A 16,490-nucleotide genomic window follows, 5' to 3' on the forward strand; every position below is an offset into this window, starting at 1 on the left:
AGGGTTAAGTATTATACATACATGAAAGTGATTTTCATGTCTACAAATTCTGCATCGTGATTCGTGTGAGTGGTTTCAAAAATCTCAGGTAAATTTATGCAAATTGAAGAAAAATTTCGTATACGATGCTCAAAAAACCGCACTTGAGACGTATGTCTGGAGATAGATACCTATGCAAATAGGTACGAATAATAAAATTATTAAATAATCTGAAAATTTATTTGTTTTTTTTCTTCGATTTTCTAAATAATCTCGCTTGCTGGGCAGCTCTATGAGACCCAAATACGGTTAAATTCGTCAAATAGGTAAGTTGAAAATAGGCCACAACTCGATTATTAGCTGTCCAAATCAATGTCTACACCTTTCGAAGCAGTTTTGAAATGCTGGAGGAATTGAGAGTCGTGCTGAAGGTTTCAGCATGATCAGAAATGATGAAATTCGGTTCGAGGGAGTTCATATTAGCTTCAGGACAGAACTAATTCCGTCATTTTTACCAAATGAGTATACCTACATGTTTTAGGGGGAAAAAACACAAATGGCCGAAAATGATCGAATTTAAATTTTCGAAAACTCCCCAAAAAACCGAAAAATCAATTCGGGCAGCTGAATTTTTGGTTGTGGGGGTTTCAGATCATGTTCGTTTCAAAAATCGCGGTCCTGTTCAGATCGACGTTGAACACTGGACATTTAGAGAGGTTCCTTTGTGAGCGGAAATCAACAATTTCTCCGTTTTATTTTTTGGCAAAAAATCCCCTAAATCGTATACCTAATTTTAATGATTTTGCTCGAAATTTTTCCGCCGCTTATTGTAGCCTATTGAAAAACACTGCCCTGTACGAATAGACACGTTCTCATCGTATTTCTCATTGCCAGTCGATAATTTGCATGGCTAGTTTGAGACATTCTGGCCGATAGTTTATTTCATGGTGTAGTAGTCATTTCAAGTCCAACGGTATTAATTGTAAAATCGATTTATCTATCATATTTTATGAGATCAGCGCCTTCAGAAATAATCAAGTTTTAATATACGTGTTCATGGGCTTTTTTGTGGAAAATTTCAAAAATATCGAAAAATAGCCATAAAAACTGAGAAAAAAGATAGAATAAAACGGCTCTTATGACCAGAGTATGGCCTGGAACCAACGCATTCTTGGACGTGTGTTAAACGAGGATATTTGAAGCCCAACTACGAAAAAACGGTGAAAAAATACTTGTACAACGCGATTTTATGCGCACTAATGGGTTTGTCAGCTACCCCCCACCACCAGAATTCAACAATGCATTATATATCCGATAATATCGATGCGACCTATCAAAATGGTATAAAATTTCGCGCTGAACTCTAAAATCGCAGGAATTTTTCATTTCCACCCCCGCATGATGGCGTTTTGCCCCCAAACTGAATCCAACTATGATATTGAACATATTTCGCACATTTCGCGTTGATGGTGAGGATTTATGTGTACGCAATCAGAGTGAATCTCTTATTCGTTATTTGGGAATATTTTTGCTTCAAAATTTTTCATTCAACCTTCACCCCCTCCGCTCCCATTTCAGGACTATGTTAGAACATAGATTTCAAAACATAGACATGACCCATCGAAATGGTAAAAAATTTTGCGCTGAGTTCGAAAATTGCAATCATTTTTCATTTGCACCCCCTTGGCGGAGTTTTGCCCCCTCCCTCCATAAAGCTAACCATGAAATTGAACACTTACAAGATGAAAATGAGAAAACAAAGAAAAATTAAAACAACGAGAAAAAAAACCAAATACCTAAATAAGAAAATTGGAACAAAGCAAAAAATGGAACCACAGTAAAAGATACAAAAAATGTAAATGAAAAAAATTTGATGTGAAATGAGTAAACACGAAATAAGAAAAACGATTTAAAATATACAAACAAAAAAATGGAATATAAATGAAAATTTCCAAAAAAATTGGCAAAAAAAACGAAATGAGAGGAGAAAAAAACAGAAAGCTAAGAACGAGAAAAAAACACAAACAAATAAGGAAATTGGAACAAAAATGAAAGATGAAAAAAGTATAAATGAAAAGGAATGATATAAAATCAGAAAAAATAGAAAAATAAAAAATAGGTAAATACAAATCAAAAAATGGAACAACAGTGAAAGATACAAAAAAATGTAAATGAAAAAAAGATGATGTGAAATGAGTAAAAACAAAAGGAAAAAAATGATTTAAAAAATACAAACAAAAAAATGGAACAATAATGAAAAATTCCAAAAATACAAACGGAAAAAACGAATTGAAATGAGAAAAAAACAGAAAATTAAGAACAACGAGAGAAAAATACGAAAAAATAAGAAAATTGGAACAAAAATGAAATATTAAAAAAAAAACAGAAACATGCCCAGGTAACAAATGTGATAATCATTTGAATTAGGTACACATAAATCCTCATATATATTGACGCGTAATGTGCACAGTGTTCAATTTCATGGTTGGCTTTATGGAGGGAGGGGGCAAAACTCCGCCGAGGGGGTGCAAATGAAAAATGATTGCAATTTTCGAGCTCAGCGCAAAATTTTTTACCATTTCGATGGGTCATGTCTATGTTTTGAAATCTATGTTCTAACATAGTCCTGAAATGTGAGGGGAGGAGGTGAAGGTTGAATGAAAAATTTTGAAGTAAAAATATTCCCAAATAACGAATATGAGATTCACTCTGATTGCGTACACATAAATCCTCACCATCAACGCGAAATGTGCAAAATATGTTCAATATCATAGTTGGATTCAGTTTGGGGGCAAAACGCCATCATGCGGGGGTGGAAACGAAAAATGTCTGCGATTTTAGAGTTCAGCGCGAAATTTTATACCATTTTGATAGGTCGCATCGATATTATCGGATATATAATGCATTGTTGAATTCTGGTGGTGGGGGGTAGCTGACAAACCCATTAGTGCGCATAAAATCGCGTTGTGCAAGTATTTTTTCACCGTTTTTGCGTAGTTGGGCTTCAAATATCCTCGTTTAACACACGTCCAAGAATCCGTTGGTTCCAGGCCATACTCTGGTCATAAGAGCCGTTTTATCGTCGAAATTGGCCAAAAATGCATAAAAATCGCATTCAAAGTGCCATAATATTATGCAGTTGTGCAGGGTGTCACGGAAAAAAATCACATATTTGGTATCAGGAGAAGTCCCCCAACACAACCCCGTCGAGTTTTTGTGGTTCCGACCATGTCCCCAAAATCACCTTTTTGAGGGTCCACCCCTCATTTGTGCAAGGGAAAAATTTCCATATTGCACTTTTCTGAATGGGGCACATAGCACCTTCATTTTGGCAGCGCGTTTTTTTGGTTCCCGAAAAAAAAATACAAAATCAACTTCTAGAGCACTTTTTCGTGTATGGATTGTGGTCTATAATAGTACCTACCTACTTTTGTTGTAGCATTGATCTAAATTTATTCTGGTCAGAATTTATCCGCTTTGATGGTATTTCATTTTGGGTATGCTGCGTGCTGTTTTGGGAATGAGTCAATGTGATTGAGCTACCTCAGCTATGTGAAATAAGTAACATGTACAGTAATATGTACCATAGGTACTCACACTTAGTATAATGCAAAAACGTGACGTGACAATCACATTCAGAATCAATTAGGTAGGTATTATTGACCGCACATTCGCGTGAATTTGTATAGGATTGTTGATGTGATAATTCGCGATGATTCGCAATCATATGCGATTGCGCCGTATTATGCGCTTAAGCGGTGAATCATGATTGTCCGACGTTTCTCGCAAGTTCGATAAGTTATACTGATGCCTGAGTCAAATTATACGCTGTGTTGTGTTGTAGAGACAGTCATGTTTTCATTTTTAATGAAGTAATAATTTTCGTTTGGATTCGAACAATCCAGATAGAATATTGTGAATCGTATGATAGCAACGTTCGTAAGTACATACTTGAGTAGGTAGATACATTGATTTCACTTATATGTAAGTACAATTTATAAGGTTAATTCAGTTTAATATTCTTATAAAAAACTTTCCAAACCCAAACTGGCTTTTATCCGCTGTTATTTTTTCTTTTGGCTTTTTAAATGGGGTTTTGGACTTTTGGTTGCAAATGTGTGTGGAATTTTGCGGTAAGATATGGGAGTGTGTCTAAAAGTACACCATCCACCAGATGGCGCCAAAAAATGCGATTCGAAAAAAATGGACTTAAGCCGTTTTGGAAATTTGCGCCTCAAATCATAGACTACATCTCGACGTCTTGTTGTCAGTTCATCTTAAATGTTTGAATAGTGTTACAGTTCTTCAAGCTTCTCGTTTAGTTCAGTTTTTGAAATATGTCGAATATTGACACAAACAAGTCTATTCCAACCAAGTTCAGATGGCAACTTCCTTTCTCTCAAATTCGACACTGCGGACGTAATAAAGTATTTGGAAAAGTATACACTTCCCCTGGAGAACCAGCCAAATTTGGCGCTAACAGTCGTTTAAACTGGAAATTGACGATAGAACACAGAAGGTATGATTTTTTGGCTACATCTTCCAACTTACATTTTGAATTTAAGTCGCCAGTCGCCACTTATCAATCATTAATTTGTTGAGGCTTAGGTATATGTAGTAGTACAGTCGGTAAAGCACTTCATGGGGGTAAACCCAAACAAAATTGCCACAAAAGATTTTTTTGCTTTAAAATGTCTAGGATGGTGTCCTAAGCAACATATCTGGGGCCACCCCCCCATCCACCAGGTGCGTCCCCTCCACAGTGGATTTTACTCTCCCCCGCATTGCATCTTAGCGAAAAATAATTATGTGGTTAGACAAAATAATCTACGTCAAATTTCTGATCTAGTGATGTATCAACCGTCTTTGTATCTACTAGGGGGGGGGGTGGAGCTGCAGCCATTCAAATGGGAGGGGTTTTCTGGAAAATACATGAAGACTGTATGCGCTCAAGAGGGGTTAAATGGCCCTCGAAAGGGTTCGGGTTGATATTAGCATCAAAGGTGGGTACCATCGAGAAACTTCCGCGTGAAAAGTTTCAAATCCACAGCCCCTCCCCTTTTTGGGGAACCCCCTTTCTAAAATTTCAATGTCATTTTTCTCAGCCCCGTGTGGACCGATTTTTAAATTTTTTTAGTATGTTGTAGCCATCCTTAGTAGGTACCCCTACAAAAATTTTCAATCCCCTTGATAAATAACTAGGCGTTAGAGAGCGTTAACATAAGATAATGAAAGAGTTCTCTAATTGTAGTGTGATGCTAGATAGCCACACCAAGTACACTTCAATTGGGATTAACACATAGAGTCATGTACTTGGTATGTTCTCAGACACAAAATAAATTGATATGCGAAGCTGTCAATGAATCACTTACCCCGGCTTGGTGCGCGAATGAGATTATCACACGAGATTATTATCATAAATTAAGTCAGAGTCAATAACTACGCAATTATGTCCTCGAACTTGTATTACACAAATAAATACAGATGTAATCACGAGTATTACAAAGAAAAAGCTTAACACAACTAAAAACTTAAACGAAATAAAGAAATAAACTAATATAAAAAACCTTTAACCAAGGGCCTGAGCTCTCCTGTATTTTAGGGTACTATTAACTTGTCAATTCGCGACTCTTGTCGTTGTAGAACTGCGACGAGTTTAGGTAGCTAATTTGGCTAGCCAGCCAAATTAGCACCTTGACCACGCCTATTGTTACCAGATTGGTAAAGGGTTGACATACGAGTATGCTACTATTGACGAATATATTGGTAGTGGCTTTAAGGCATATACTTCCTACTCTAACACCCTCCCCTCATATTTACCCCTCAAAATGGCGTTTCAAACTCATTTTATGCTTTTTAACAATAGTAAAATTTGAGAGAGCCAAGTTCTCTGGGGAGGGCTAGATGAGTGAAGCAAAAAATCTGACGTCATATTCGTGCTCAGCGGTATCGAATCGTATGAAAACGACACCCTGTTCATCAATACTTAAGTTATTTTCCCCAAAATTCCCATTTTACCCCAACCCTCCCAACGATACATTTTTACATAATTTTGAAAGGTAAATATGAGGGGAGGGGGTTAAAAAATTTTGTCCATTTGAATGGCTGCAGCTCCACCCCCTCCCCCCCTAGTAGACACAAAGACGGTTGATACATCACTAGATCGGAAATTTGATGTCGATTATTTTGTCTAACTACATATGTTTCACTAAAATGCAATGCGGGGGAGAAAATGGCGAACAACGTTTTTAGGGGGGCTAAAATCCACTGTGGGGGGAACGCACTGGGTGGATCGGAGGCGGCTCCAGATATGTTGTTTAGGACACCATCCTAGACATTTTAAAGCAAAAAAATCTTTTGAATTGTGGCAATTTTGTTTGGGTTCAACCCCCCCCCCCCCTACCAACTGTACTTACTATAGGTAGTTGAGGCGAATGAATGTTTAACTAAATAAATATGAATTCACCTAGAGGCTAGACACGAGCTTTGGTTAAATTTTCATCTAGGTCAGGTACTTGATAATTGAAACGATATTTTAACAAAACTATTTTCATTTATTGCAGTGATGGTCTATTTTATTTCATATTACATAGTACTTCAATATCCGGTCTGAAGAAGTGCTGTCCTCTAAGGGGATATGCGGTAATTCAAATCGCTACCGTGAATCATCAATGTAATTGCTGTGATCGATCATACGAGTATCCGATTATAAATCAATCATATCCGTTCCAGATTGGTCTTAACTCTATTTGCGAGGACGGATATTGCGGAGAAATTGGTTCATTCTTAGATCTTGCTATTCACGAGGATAAAATAAGATTGGTAAATACGATTCATGTTTATTTTCAACTGTATACAACGAGAGAAGATTTGGACACAAATTCGATTAAAATTGACGAACCCAACGCTAGTTCGATTGAAAACGACGATTGCAGTCTTTCAAGTGACCTCGAACGAATTCGCGTGGATGAAGATTTCAGCGATGTGACTATCTCGGTGAAAGGTAAAAATTATCCGGCTCATAAATTGATTTTAGCCGCGCGCAGTTCAGTTTTCAAAGCCATGTTCAAAAATGATATGCAAGAAAGCCAGACAAATCACATTACGATCACAGATATGGAACAAGAAATATTCGAAGAAATGTTACAATACATTTACACTGGAAAGATGCCTAATTTGCACGAATGGGCCTTTGAATTACTCCCCGCTGCGGATAAATATGACCTGGAAGGATTGAAAAACGCGTGTGAACGACTTTTGCTCACAAAAATATCAGCAGAAAATGCATGCAAGATTTTAGTGCTGGCTGATATGCATAATGCTGAAGAATTAAAGGCACATGCTCTACGATTTATCAAAGAGAATCCTGCCAATTTCGAGACAGAGATATGGAATGTATTGACCGAATCTCGTCCTGGTTTGATGAAAGATATGCTAGCTATGTTTTTAAAGAAGTAAACGAATAACGATATCGTATGAAGAGTGATATTCCAAAACTCGCTTTGTCCATTTTTATCAAAGTTGGGTTTTCAGTGGTACCTGGTAGATGAAGTATTAACTCTCATTCCTACATCATCAACCTACGAAAATGAGGTGTTAAACGCACCTAAATAGCCATTTCACTAAAAATTTAAAAAAAAAATAATGTTTCAAAACGCGCTTTGTCCATTGTTATTGAAATTTTTTCAGCAGTATTTAGTGGATGAAATGTATACCTACACTCCTACATCATAAATCCACCCAAATAAAGTGCTAAGCTCGCGTAAAAAGCCAATTTACCCGTTTAAAGGGAAACTGTTTTTCCTCTCTCCTGAAAAGTTGTGAAAATGGTCAAAGCGAGTTTTGGAATATCACTCTTCGTATGTATGTATTAGGCAGGTAATTAAAAAAAAAAGAAAACGAATCCCAGAAATTTGGAATGTTGGGTCTGAAAACATATTCTAAATAGAATTCTTTCTTTTTATGAAGTGAAAATTAGTTCATGCAAATATGTTCTCATTAGTTATTTTTTATAGTTAAAAGTATTTTCTAATAAAAAATGATACTCATTATTATGTTTTTTGTATGTCATGCAATTTATAATTATTATTAGATATTATCGTTTGATTAAAAAGTGAAAACTGCATGGTTATCTGTCGGATGTCCTCTTATCTTATCTCGTTGTGTACCTATATATCCTATCCATGTGCTCGTCTAAATTAGAATATTTGCGAAATATAAAAAGTATAGTTCTCTGTTTCAAGTACAGACCTACATAAGTAAATAATATAATGTGTGGTGAAAAATTGAACCGACCTCCCCCACTCCCACCTCAAAAAGCATCATGGTACCTATTCACAATGGGTTACAATTTCGCGAGAGTTTCATTACCATGAAAATATTTTGACCCATGGGTATGATTTTTGTTTCAAGGGGTTTTTCCAAAATTTGCGTCACGCTCATCTACGTCACGCTGACTTTTGAAAACGTCAAACGGGGAAAAAATCAGTTTATTTTCTGATATTATGCCACACTTCGAAAAACTTGAAAGAAACTGGATCAATCGGATTGGTGAAAGGTTGACTTTAGAAAAGTGGGTGCACTTCGGATTTTATCCATCAGTTTGTCTCGTTGTCGAAAGAGTTAAAATTATTAAATAATCTGACATTTTTTTTTGTTTTGTTTTGATTGTCTATAAATAATCTCGTTTGCTGAGCTCTCTCATCTCTGAGACCCAAATGCGGATAAATTCGTCAAATAGGTCGAAAAGAAGCCACATGCAACTCGATTTTTAGCTGCCCAAATCATTGTCCTCATCTTTTGGAGCAATTTTGAAATACTGGAGGAGTCGAAAATCGTGCTGGAGGCTCCAGAATGATCATAATGATGAAATTTGGTTCGAGGGAGTTCATACCTATCATTTTTACAAAATGAGTATATTATGTACATGTCTCAGAAGGGGGGGGGGGGCAATATGTAGGTATAAATAGCCGAAAACGAACAAATTTTGAATTTTCAAAACTCCCCAAAAATCGAAATATCAATTTGAGCTGCTGAATTTTGAGTCGTAGGGGTTTCGGACCAGGTTCGTTCCAAAAATCGCGGTCCTCTCGAAGGTGAGCAGAAATCAATAAGTTTTCGTTTCATTTTTTGACAAAGAATCTCTTATAAATAATTGTATAATTTTAAAAATTTTTCTCGAAATTTTGACGTTGTAGACGGTCGCGTATTCTCGCCTATTGTATAAACACTGCCCTGCATGACTACTATGGTAATATGTTCTTGTCGTATTTCTCATTGTTAACCGATAATTTGTGGCCAGTTTGAAACATTCTGGCCGATAGTTCATTTCATGGAGTAGTATAGATATGTACCATCGATTCATCTATCATTTATATGATCAGCGCCTTCAAAAATAATCGAGTTTTAATATTCGTAGTCGGGGTTTTTTTTTGTGAAAATTTTCAAGAATCTGAAAAAAAAAATGATAAAATTTAGGAGAAAATGAAATTTGACAAAAAAAAATAAGTTTTTAAGAAATTTGTTGAACAGGACCTTTGTTTGGAAAATTTTGAAACGAAAAGATTGTTTTTCAAGCAAACAAAACAGAAATCAGTGATTTTTTAACGTTTTGGCCAAAAAAGTTAGGTAAAAATTTCTTACCAGGTTTGGCAAAAATTACGACCATTTGATTATATTTTATCAAAAAACTAATTCTTGAGAATTTTGACGAAAAAATATTACAATTTGAACTTTTCCGCAATTTGCCCAAAAATTGACACTCTTTGACAATTCTGACAAAACAAAACTGAACACTTCTTGATTACTTATTTTATTAGAGCATAAATTGACGCTTTTTAATTCGGGGAAATTTTGGCAAAAAAAAAAAAAAACAGGATCTTATAAGTGGGTTTGGTCAAAAAAAAATCAGGTCTGTTGTTTGGCAATTTTGGAACAAAAATAGGACTATTCAAACAGATAAGGCAAAAATAAATTTTTTTTGGATGTTTCAGGCGGGGAGGGGGTACAAAGAATTATGGACTGTCAACTTTCGAGAATTAGCGTGCCTCTAAAAAAGAAGTGACCAAAAAATGCCGGCGTATAGTATACGTACCTATACTTTTGTTATACTCATAGCATTGATTAAATGTTGAGTACCCTGCGTGCTGTTTTGGGAATGAGTCAATATGATTGAACTACAACAGCTACATGACATAAAAATTATATAATAATGCGTCTTATATGCAAGGAAGCGACAATCAGAATCATTTACTGACCTCTCATTAACGCGGATTCGTAAAATTGTTGGTCTGATAAATCCCAATGATTCATGTGCGCAGTATTATGCGCTTATTCGTTGGAATATTATGGTTAATGATATTCGTCCGATGTTTTTTGCAAGTTCGATAAGTTAGTAGGTACTTAATGCAGCGTTAAAATAACACTTATTTTTGTGCAGTAGAGATAGTCAGTTTTCGTTTTTAATGAAGTACTTTTCGTTTGGATTCAAACAATCCAGAAAGAAGCGAATCGTATGATAGGTAAGGTACATTGCATACGTACCCTATACCTAGACCTACATACATTGATTTCAGATGTATGTACATACAATTAAAATGATTATTTGTTAATGGAAAATTATTGACTTTATTAATGTGGTCGTTCGCGGTCTCGAAGTTCGATTGTTTCTTTCGATAAAAGTGCCGTAGAATTTTCAATTTGGTAACTAAGTACCTATTTCAGAACATAACAGGTATGTAGAGTAGACCTTTAAATTCCGGTCGAGTCGATTCATTTCATAGACAACATTTCGACGTCGTATATTGTCAGTTCATTTAAAATGTTTGAATAATGTTACAGTTCTTCAAGCTTCACTTCTAGTTCAGATTTGAAATATGTCGGATATTGGCCCAAACCAGTCTATTCAAATCGAGTTCGTTTGTAAATTGTATTTCGGTCGAATTCAACATGTGGGACGTAACAAATTATTTGAAAGAGTATGCACATACTCGACTGATTGCGAACTAAAATGTGACGAAAAAGTTATTCGTAATTATTTGAGATGGAGTTTGACGTTGGACTACAAAAGGTATGATTTGTTAGCTATATCTCCCATTCGAATGTGCATAGGTACCTGAAGACAGTATGCTTGCACATGTGTTGAGTTAGTGTTGCAGCCTATAGGGGCAGGAACAAATTGACGTAGGTACATACGCTTCCCTTTGCTCGACTTATGCCGATCACCGGGCAGCAAACCCTAATAAAAAATTGAAAAATTTCCAAACGAATTGAAGTCTGAGCTGAACTGAGCAAGAGACAGGAGACAGTTCACCCTCCTCCTGAGTGCTTATGAAGTTGAAAAATTGTTTAACATGAAGAAATCGAGAGCAATTTCAGTATCTAATTGAAGAACGAGAAAATAGTGTTTTTAATTCAGGTTTATAATTCAAAATAATGAGTTATTTGACCTTGCTCAGCAATTATTCCAGTCATATCGCACCTCGGGAGTAATAAGGTCACATCTCGAAAAAAAATTGATTTTGAAGTTTTTGCATTTTTGGGGTTTGTATGACCCCCCCTCAACCAAAAATTACACTTTGAGTTGGGTACATTATCTAGATCTTGTAAAAAACGCAAATGGCCTAACTCAAAATCTCAACAACATTGCAAGTTGTTTGGAGTTATAAGGGTACATCTCAAAAAACGCCACCTTTTTTGAGCAAATTTCGTACACACGTACAAAGTATATTAACAAATAGTTTTGATTGTTTTGAATGTTTGTTAGTTAGAAATAGTCACAAAGAGTGCATTTTTTATTGGTTTGTACCAAATGGAAAATTTTTTTTAAATTGATCACTTTTCAGAAAAATGAATTTGCACATATCATGAAATTTTAGTTTTTTGAGAAAAACTCAAAAACTAAGCACTCTAGAAAAAAACTAACGACATTAACTATGTCGATTGGAAATTTAATTCTCTACAACTTTGTAATCATGAAATTTTTTTTGGACGCTTCCTTTCGCCTCCACATCAACTTTAATGAAAGGTTATAACTCAAAATGTTTTCCAAACATTGAAATATTTCCTCTTTTAAGATTTTATTTTTCAAAGTGTTCTTATGCTAAATGAAGGTAGGATACCAGATCTTTAAAATGAGGTGCTATTCATTCCTCATAATTAATTATAAGTTGATAAAAATAATGAATCAAGTTTTTAAAAAAAAGAAATAATCACTCTCCTGTAAAATTTCACTTTTTTGAGATGTGACCTTATTACTCCCGAGGTGCGATATGAAATCAAGAAACTCAAAAATGAACTTTCTGCATATACTTAATCACAAAATGAGTTACTTCTCTGGAAATTTTTTTTTCAGCGAGGAGTAGGTAATTTATTTTTCCGCGCATTTTGTTTTTTTTGGCGGGGATACAATTTATTTTTCGGGGCAGTTATTTTTTTGGCGGGGAATAATTTATTCGAATGTGGATTACATTTCTTTTGTCGTTAGTATAAAATGGAATTGTCGTTCGTATCACCTGAGTTGTCGTGCTGGACTATCGTTGAAAATTGTCGTTATAGAATGCCCTATTTTGTCGTTCGAATGTCCTGTTGTTCGAATCACTTTTTCTGTCGTGCCAATATACATATATTCCCCATTCTAATCCATGTCCTTTTTTGTTCAGTATCAGATACTTTATAATTGAAATGACATTGACGAAACTTTTTTCATATATTGCAGTGATGGTCTATTTTATTTCACATTATATAGTACATACTTCAATAATCGCTCTGATGAAGTGCTGTCCTCTAAGTGGATATGTGACAATTGGAACCAATTTCTCAGACCTGGAACAAACATTTCCGATCCAAATCAGTGTTCACTCTATTCGCAAGGACGGATATTGCGGAGACTTTAGTATATCTTTAGATCCTGAGATTCGCGAGAGAAAGTTACGTGTTTGGCAAGATAATATCTTATTTGTTGTTGAACTGAGTACACCGGGAAATGATTTGGACACAATCGCTAGTTCGATTGAAAACGACGAATACAGTCTTTCAAGCGACCTGGAACGGATTCGCATCGATGAAGATTTCAGCGATGTAACTATCTCAGTGAAAGGTAAAAATTATCCGGCTCATAAATTGATTTTAGCAGCGCGCAGTTCGGTTTTCAAAGCCATGTTCAAAAATAATATGCAAGAAAGCCAGACAAATCACATTACGATCACAGATATGGAACAAGAAACATTCGAAGAAATGTTACGATACATTTATACTGGAAAGATGCCAAATTTGGAGGAATGGGCCTTCGAATTACTCCCAGCTGCGGATAAATATGACCTGAAAGAATTGAAAAACGCGTGTGAACGACTTTTGCTCACAGAAATATCAGCAGAAAATGTAGGCAAAGTTTTAGTACTGGCTGATATGCATAATGCTGACGAATTAAAGGCACATGCTTTACTATTCATCAAAGAGAATTCTGCCGATTTCGAGCCAGAGATATGGAATGTTTTGACCGAATCCCGTCCTGGTTTGATGAAAGATATTCTAGCTATATTGTTAAAGAAGTAAACGAATAACGATACGTATTGTATTAGGCAGGTACCTATTTTTTTTCTCTTAATGAACTCCGGAGATTTGTAATGTCCCGTCTGAAAACATGATTTGTACATAATTATTATGTAATACTTCATCCCGAATCATGAATATAATTCTGGATTTTTTTTTTTACGTATGACCCATGCATCAAAATTTAATTAGTTCATACTTCTGTGTACAAAAATATATTCGTATTAGTTATTTTGTAAAGTTATACTCGTAAGTATGTAAGTATTTCCCAATTAAAAATAATACTCATTAACTATGTGTTTCGTATTTTATGCAATTTTTATAATTATTATTATCGTTTAATAAAGAAGTGAAAATTGCATGATTATCTGTCGGATGTCTCATCTTATCTCATTGTGTATGTTGTATCTTATCGATATTCTCGTCCAAATTAGAATAGGTATTAGCGAAATGTAAATAATACAGTTCTCTGATTTGTAAGTAAATACGCGATGGCTAAAATTGAATCAACCTCCTCCCCCCCCTCTCACGGCCCATAAAGCGTCATGCGACCTATCTAAATGGATTACAATTTCCTGAGAGTTTCAAACATTACTATGAAAATATTTTTAGACGCGTTTATATGATTTTTGTGTCGGGGTTTTTTCCAAAATTTGCGTCACGCTCGTCCACATCACGAAAACGTGGAAAAAAATCAGTTGACTTTCTGAAATTATGCCACACTTTGAAGAACTTGAAAGAAACCCGATCAATCGGTGAGAGGTTGACTTTTGAAGACGAGGGTAAAACCGGTTGTCTTTCTAACGTTATGTCAGACTTTTAAAACCTTGGAAAAGAAAAACTATTGATTTTCTGTCATTATGTCTGACTTCGGAAGAAAATCAACGAATTAGACACTTGAAATCAATCATACATATCAAACTTTTAAAAATTGGCTTTCTGATATTTCATCAGGCTTTTTTTTTAAATTTGAAATTCTAAATATTGAGTTGACTTGCCTAAGCAGAAAACATATTCATGATTTAAAACTTTCCTCGGAGAGGACATAGACTTAGAGCCCAAAATTGGGTCATGATTTCTGGAATTTTTGAAAAAGAATCACGCTACTTATCAAAATGAGTTCAAATTTCAAGAGAAATTCAAATAGGTACCTATTGTAAGTATTTTTATCATTTTATCAAATCAAATCTCATTTCAAGAATTTTGAGCCCAAAATAAAGTCAATTTTTTTGAGTAGGTAATAGGTATCGTAAACGACTCGTCAAAATAAATCCAAAGTTGGTACCTAGTCTAAATAGATACCTATCTACTTGTACAGGGTGCCCAGAAATATCGAGCACCCTGTGAGAGGGATATATGCCGTTCCTGTAAGGGATATTAGGGACAGATTACCACCCTTGTGGTGGTAACACTGAACAGCGTCGCGAGCTGGACGTCGAGTCCGGTGATCGGCGCTGCGGCCGTTATTCGTCATGTACTACTGTGTAGTGTCGGGTCAGTTAATTTGAGTTTATTGGGCACGTTCGCGTGAATGGTTAATTTGAACTTATTATTTCTTTGTAATGTCAATTTGAATTTATATGGTTAATTTGAGTTTATCAGTGTATTAATTGTGTTAAACGGTTTCGCCGAAGAAGGCAATTATTATATTATTGTTTCATTGTGAAATTGTGTTTAAATCGACATGTATCGTAATTGAATACATAATTCTACCAACACCGCGTGTCGTGTATTATTCTGTGTAATATTATTTACCAATCTAGCCGGGGTAAGTCTCTTCTTAATCCATTATAGGAAGTCAGCATAAAGTAATATTTCACATTGGCGCCTAACTGCAATTTGAAATTAAATTTAGTGCATTTTTCCTGCTTTTACACGCATCCGCGTGAGCTTAATTTGGGCTCCCTGGCCCAATTTGCATGATAAATACTGCGCTAAATTTATCTAGATAATATTAGGAGCTTTTTTCGCTTTTGTTCGTGTGGATTTTCCGGAGAATAAGCGCCCACAAAAGGCCGAAGAAAAGTTCCCGCGTTTTTAGATAGAACAGTGCATCGTACAGTAGCAGCCGGCCCGCCAACGCCGCTGCTGCACCCGCTCGTTGCATCGAACATCGGACGATATCGCCGTAGCTGCAGCTGCCGCCGTCGTCTCAACGGTTAAAACGATTCCACGAGTTCGCGCCAATTTTTCAAGTGCGCGTCTCGTGTGAAGGTACCGCCGCAGTACCTACTAATTTTCTCTTTATTACTACCTCGTGAATATTCTTAACTTGCTTCAATTATTTTATACAATAAAAATATTTTTCGAATACGTTTAGAGAATTTATTTTATGTCCAATACACCACTGCGCCGCAGTACTCGGACCACCACACGAGTAGATTATAACGAACGTGCGTTACAAGGAAAGAGTACATCGCGCCGTAGTGTGCCAAAATCTACTTTACAGCCAATCTCCGAAACTAAACCCGAAATGGCTGGGAATAATAACATTCCGAATATAAACTTCCCGGATCTACCTGAGGATGACGAAGCAATCAATTGCGCATACTTGAAAGCTACAATCCAACAAGGATTCGCGGTAGAAAGAGAACATTTGACAGAGCTGTACATTCAGCAACAACAATTTAATAACCAAGTGGCAACTAGCAGCCAAGCCGCTCAGAATTCGCGCCTTGCCGCGCAAGAAGCTGCTATATCAGCTACGAATGCAGCTAATTTTGTTCGCAATGTCGACCCTAGACTAACATCATCGGAGACTAATCTCGCCGAATTGAGACAATCGATTAACAACATAAACACTTGGGCCACTGAGCACGCAGCTGAATTCGCTGAATTAAAAACAAGCACACAGTACTCGGTACTACAACTTACCGAACGTGCAGACAATACAGACGAAACATTACGTCAAAACATAATTGAAACTAAAAGGAATACTCGTAACCACGAAGTACTAACAACTG

The 16,490-nt window shown here is 35.9% G+C and overlaps 2 protein-coding genes across 2 annotated transcripts; both read left to right on the forward strand.

Moving 5' to 3' along the window:
• The first annotated feature begins 5,428 nt into the window (after positions 1-5,428).
• LOC135834159 (speckle-type POZ protein-like) lies at positions 5,429-7,437 on the forward strand. The gene is made up of 2 exons (XM_065347998.1): positions 5,429-5,475; positions 6,543-7,437. Exons 1-2 carry the CDS (start codon positions 5,429-5,431, stop codon positions 7,435-7,437), a joined length of 942 nt encoding a protein of 313 aa, XP_065204070.1.
• A 2,906-nt stretch (positions 7,438-10,343) lies between these two features.
• Positions 10,344-15,245, forward strand: LOC135837677 (speckle-type POZ protein-like). Its single transcript, XM_065353034.1, has 3 exons — positions 10,344-10,711; positions 10,819-11,047; positions 12,695-15,245. The coding sequence occupies exon 3, from the start codon at positions 12,697-12,699 to the stop codon at positions 13,528-13,530; it is 834 nt and encodes a 277-aa protein (XP_065209106.1). The 5' UTR covers positions 10,344-10,711; positions 10,819-11,047; positions 12,695-12,696; the 3' UTR covers positions 13,531-15,245.
• The last annotated feature ends 1,245 nt before the right edge of the window (positions 15,246-16,490 follow it).

This window comes from Planococcus citri, chromosome 2 (genome assembly GCF_950023065.1).
Source record: "Planococcus citri chromosome 2, ihPlaCitr1.1, whole genome shotgun sequence".
NCBI classification, from domain to species: domain Eukaryota; kingdom Metazoa; phylum Arthropoda; class Insecta; order Hemiptera; family Pseudococcidae; genus Planococcus; species Planococcus citri.

Bases quoted from the DNA above. Each gene is read 5' to 3' on its own strand.
- LOC135834159 (XM_065347998.1), top strand. From the start codon at position 5,429: ATGTCCTCGAACTTGTATTACACAAATAAATACAGATGTAATCACGA. The intron at 5,476-6,542 runs GTATTACAAAGA...CATTTATTGCAG, and splicing joins AAATACAGATGTAATCACGA to TGATGGTCTATTTTATTTCA.
- LOC135837677 (XM_065353034.1), top strand. From the start codon at position 12,697: ATGGTCTATTTTATTTCACATTATATAGTACATACTTCAATAATCGCT.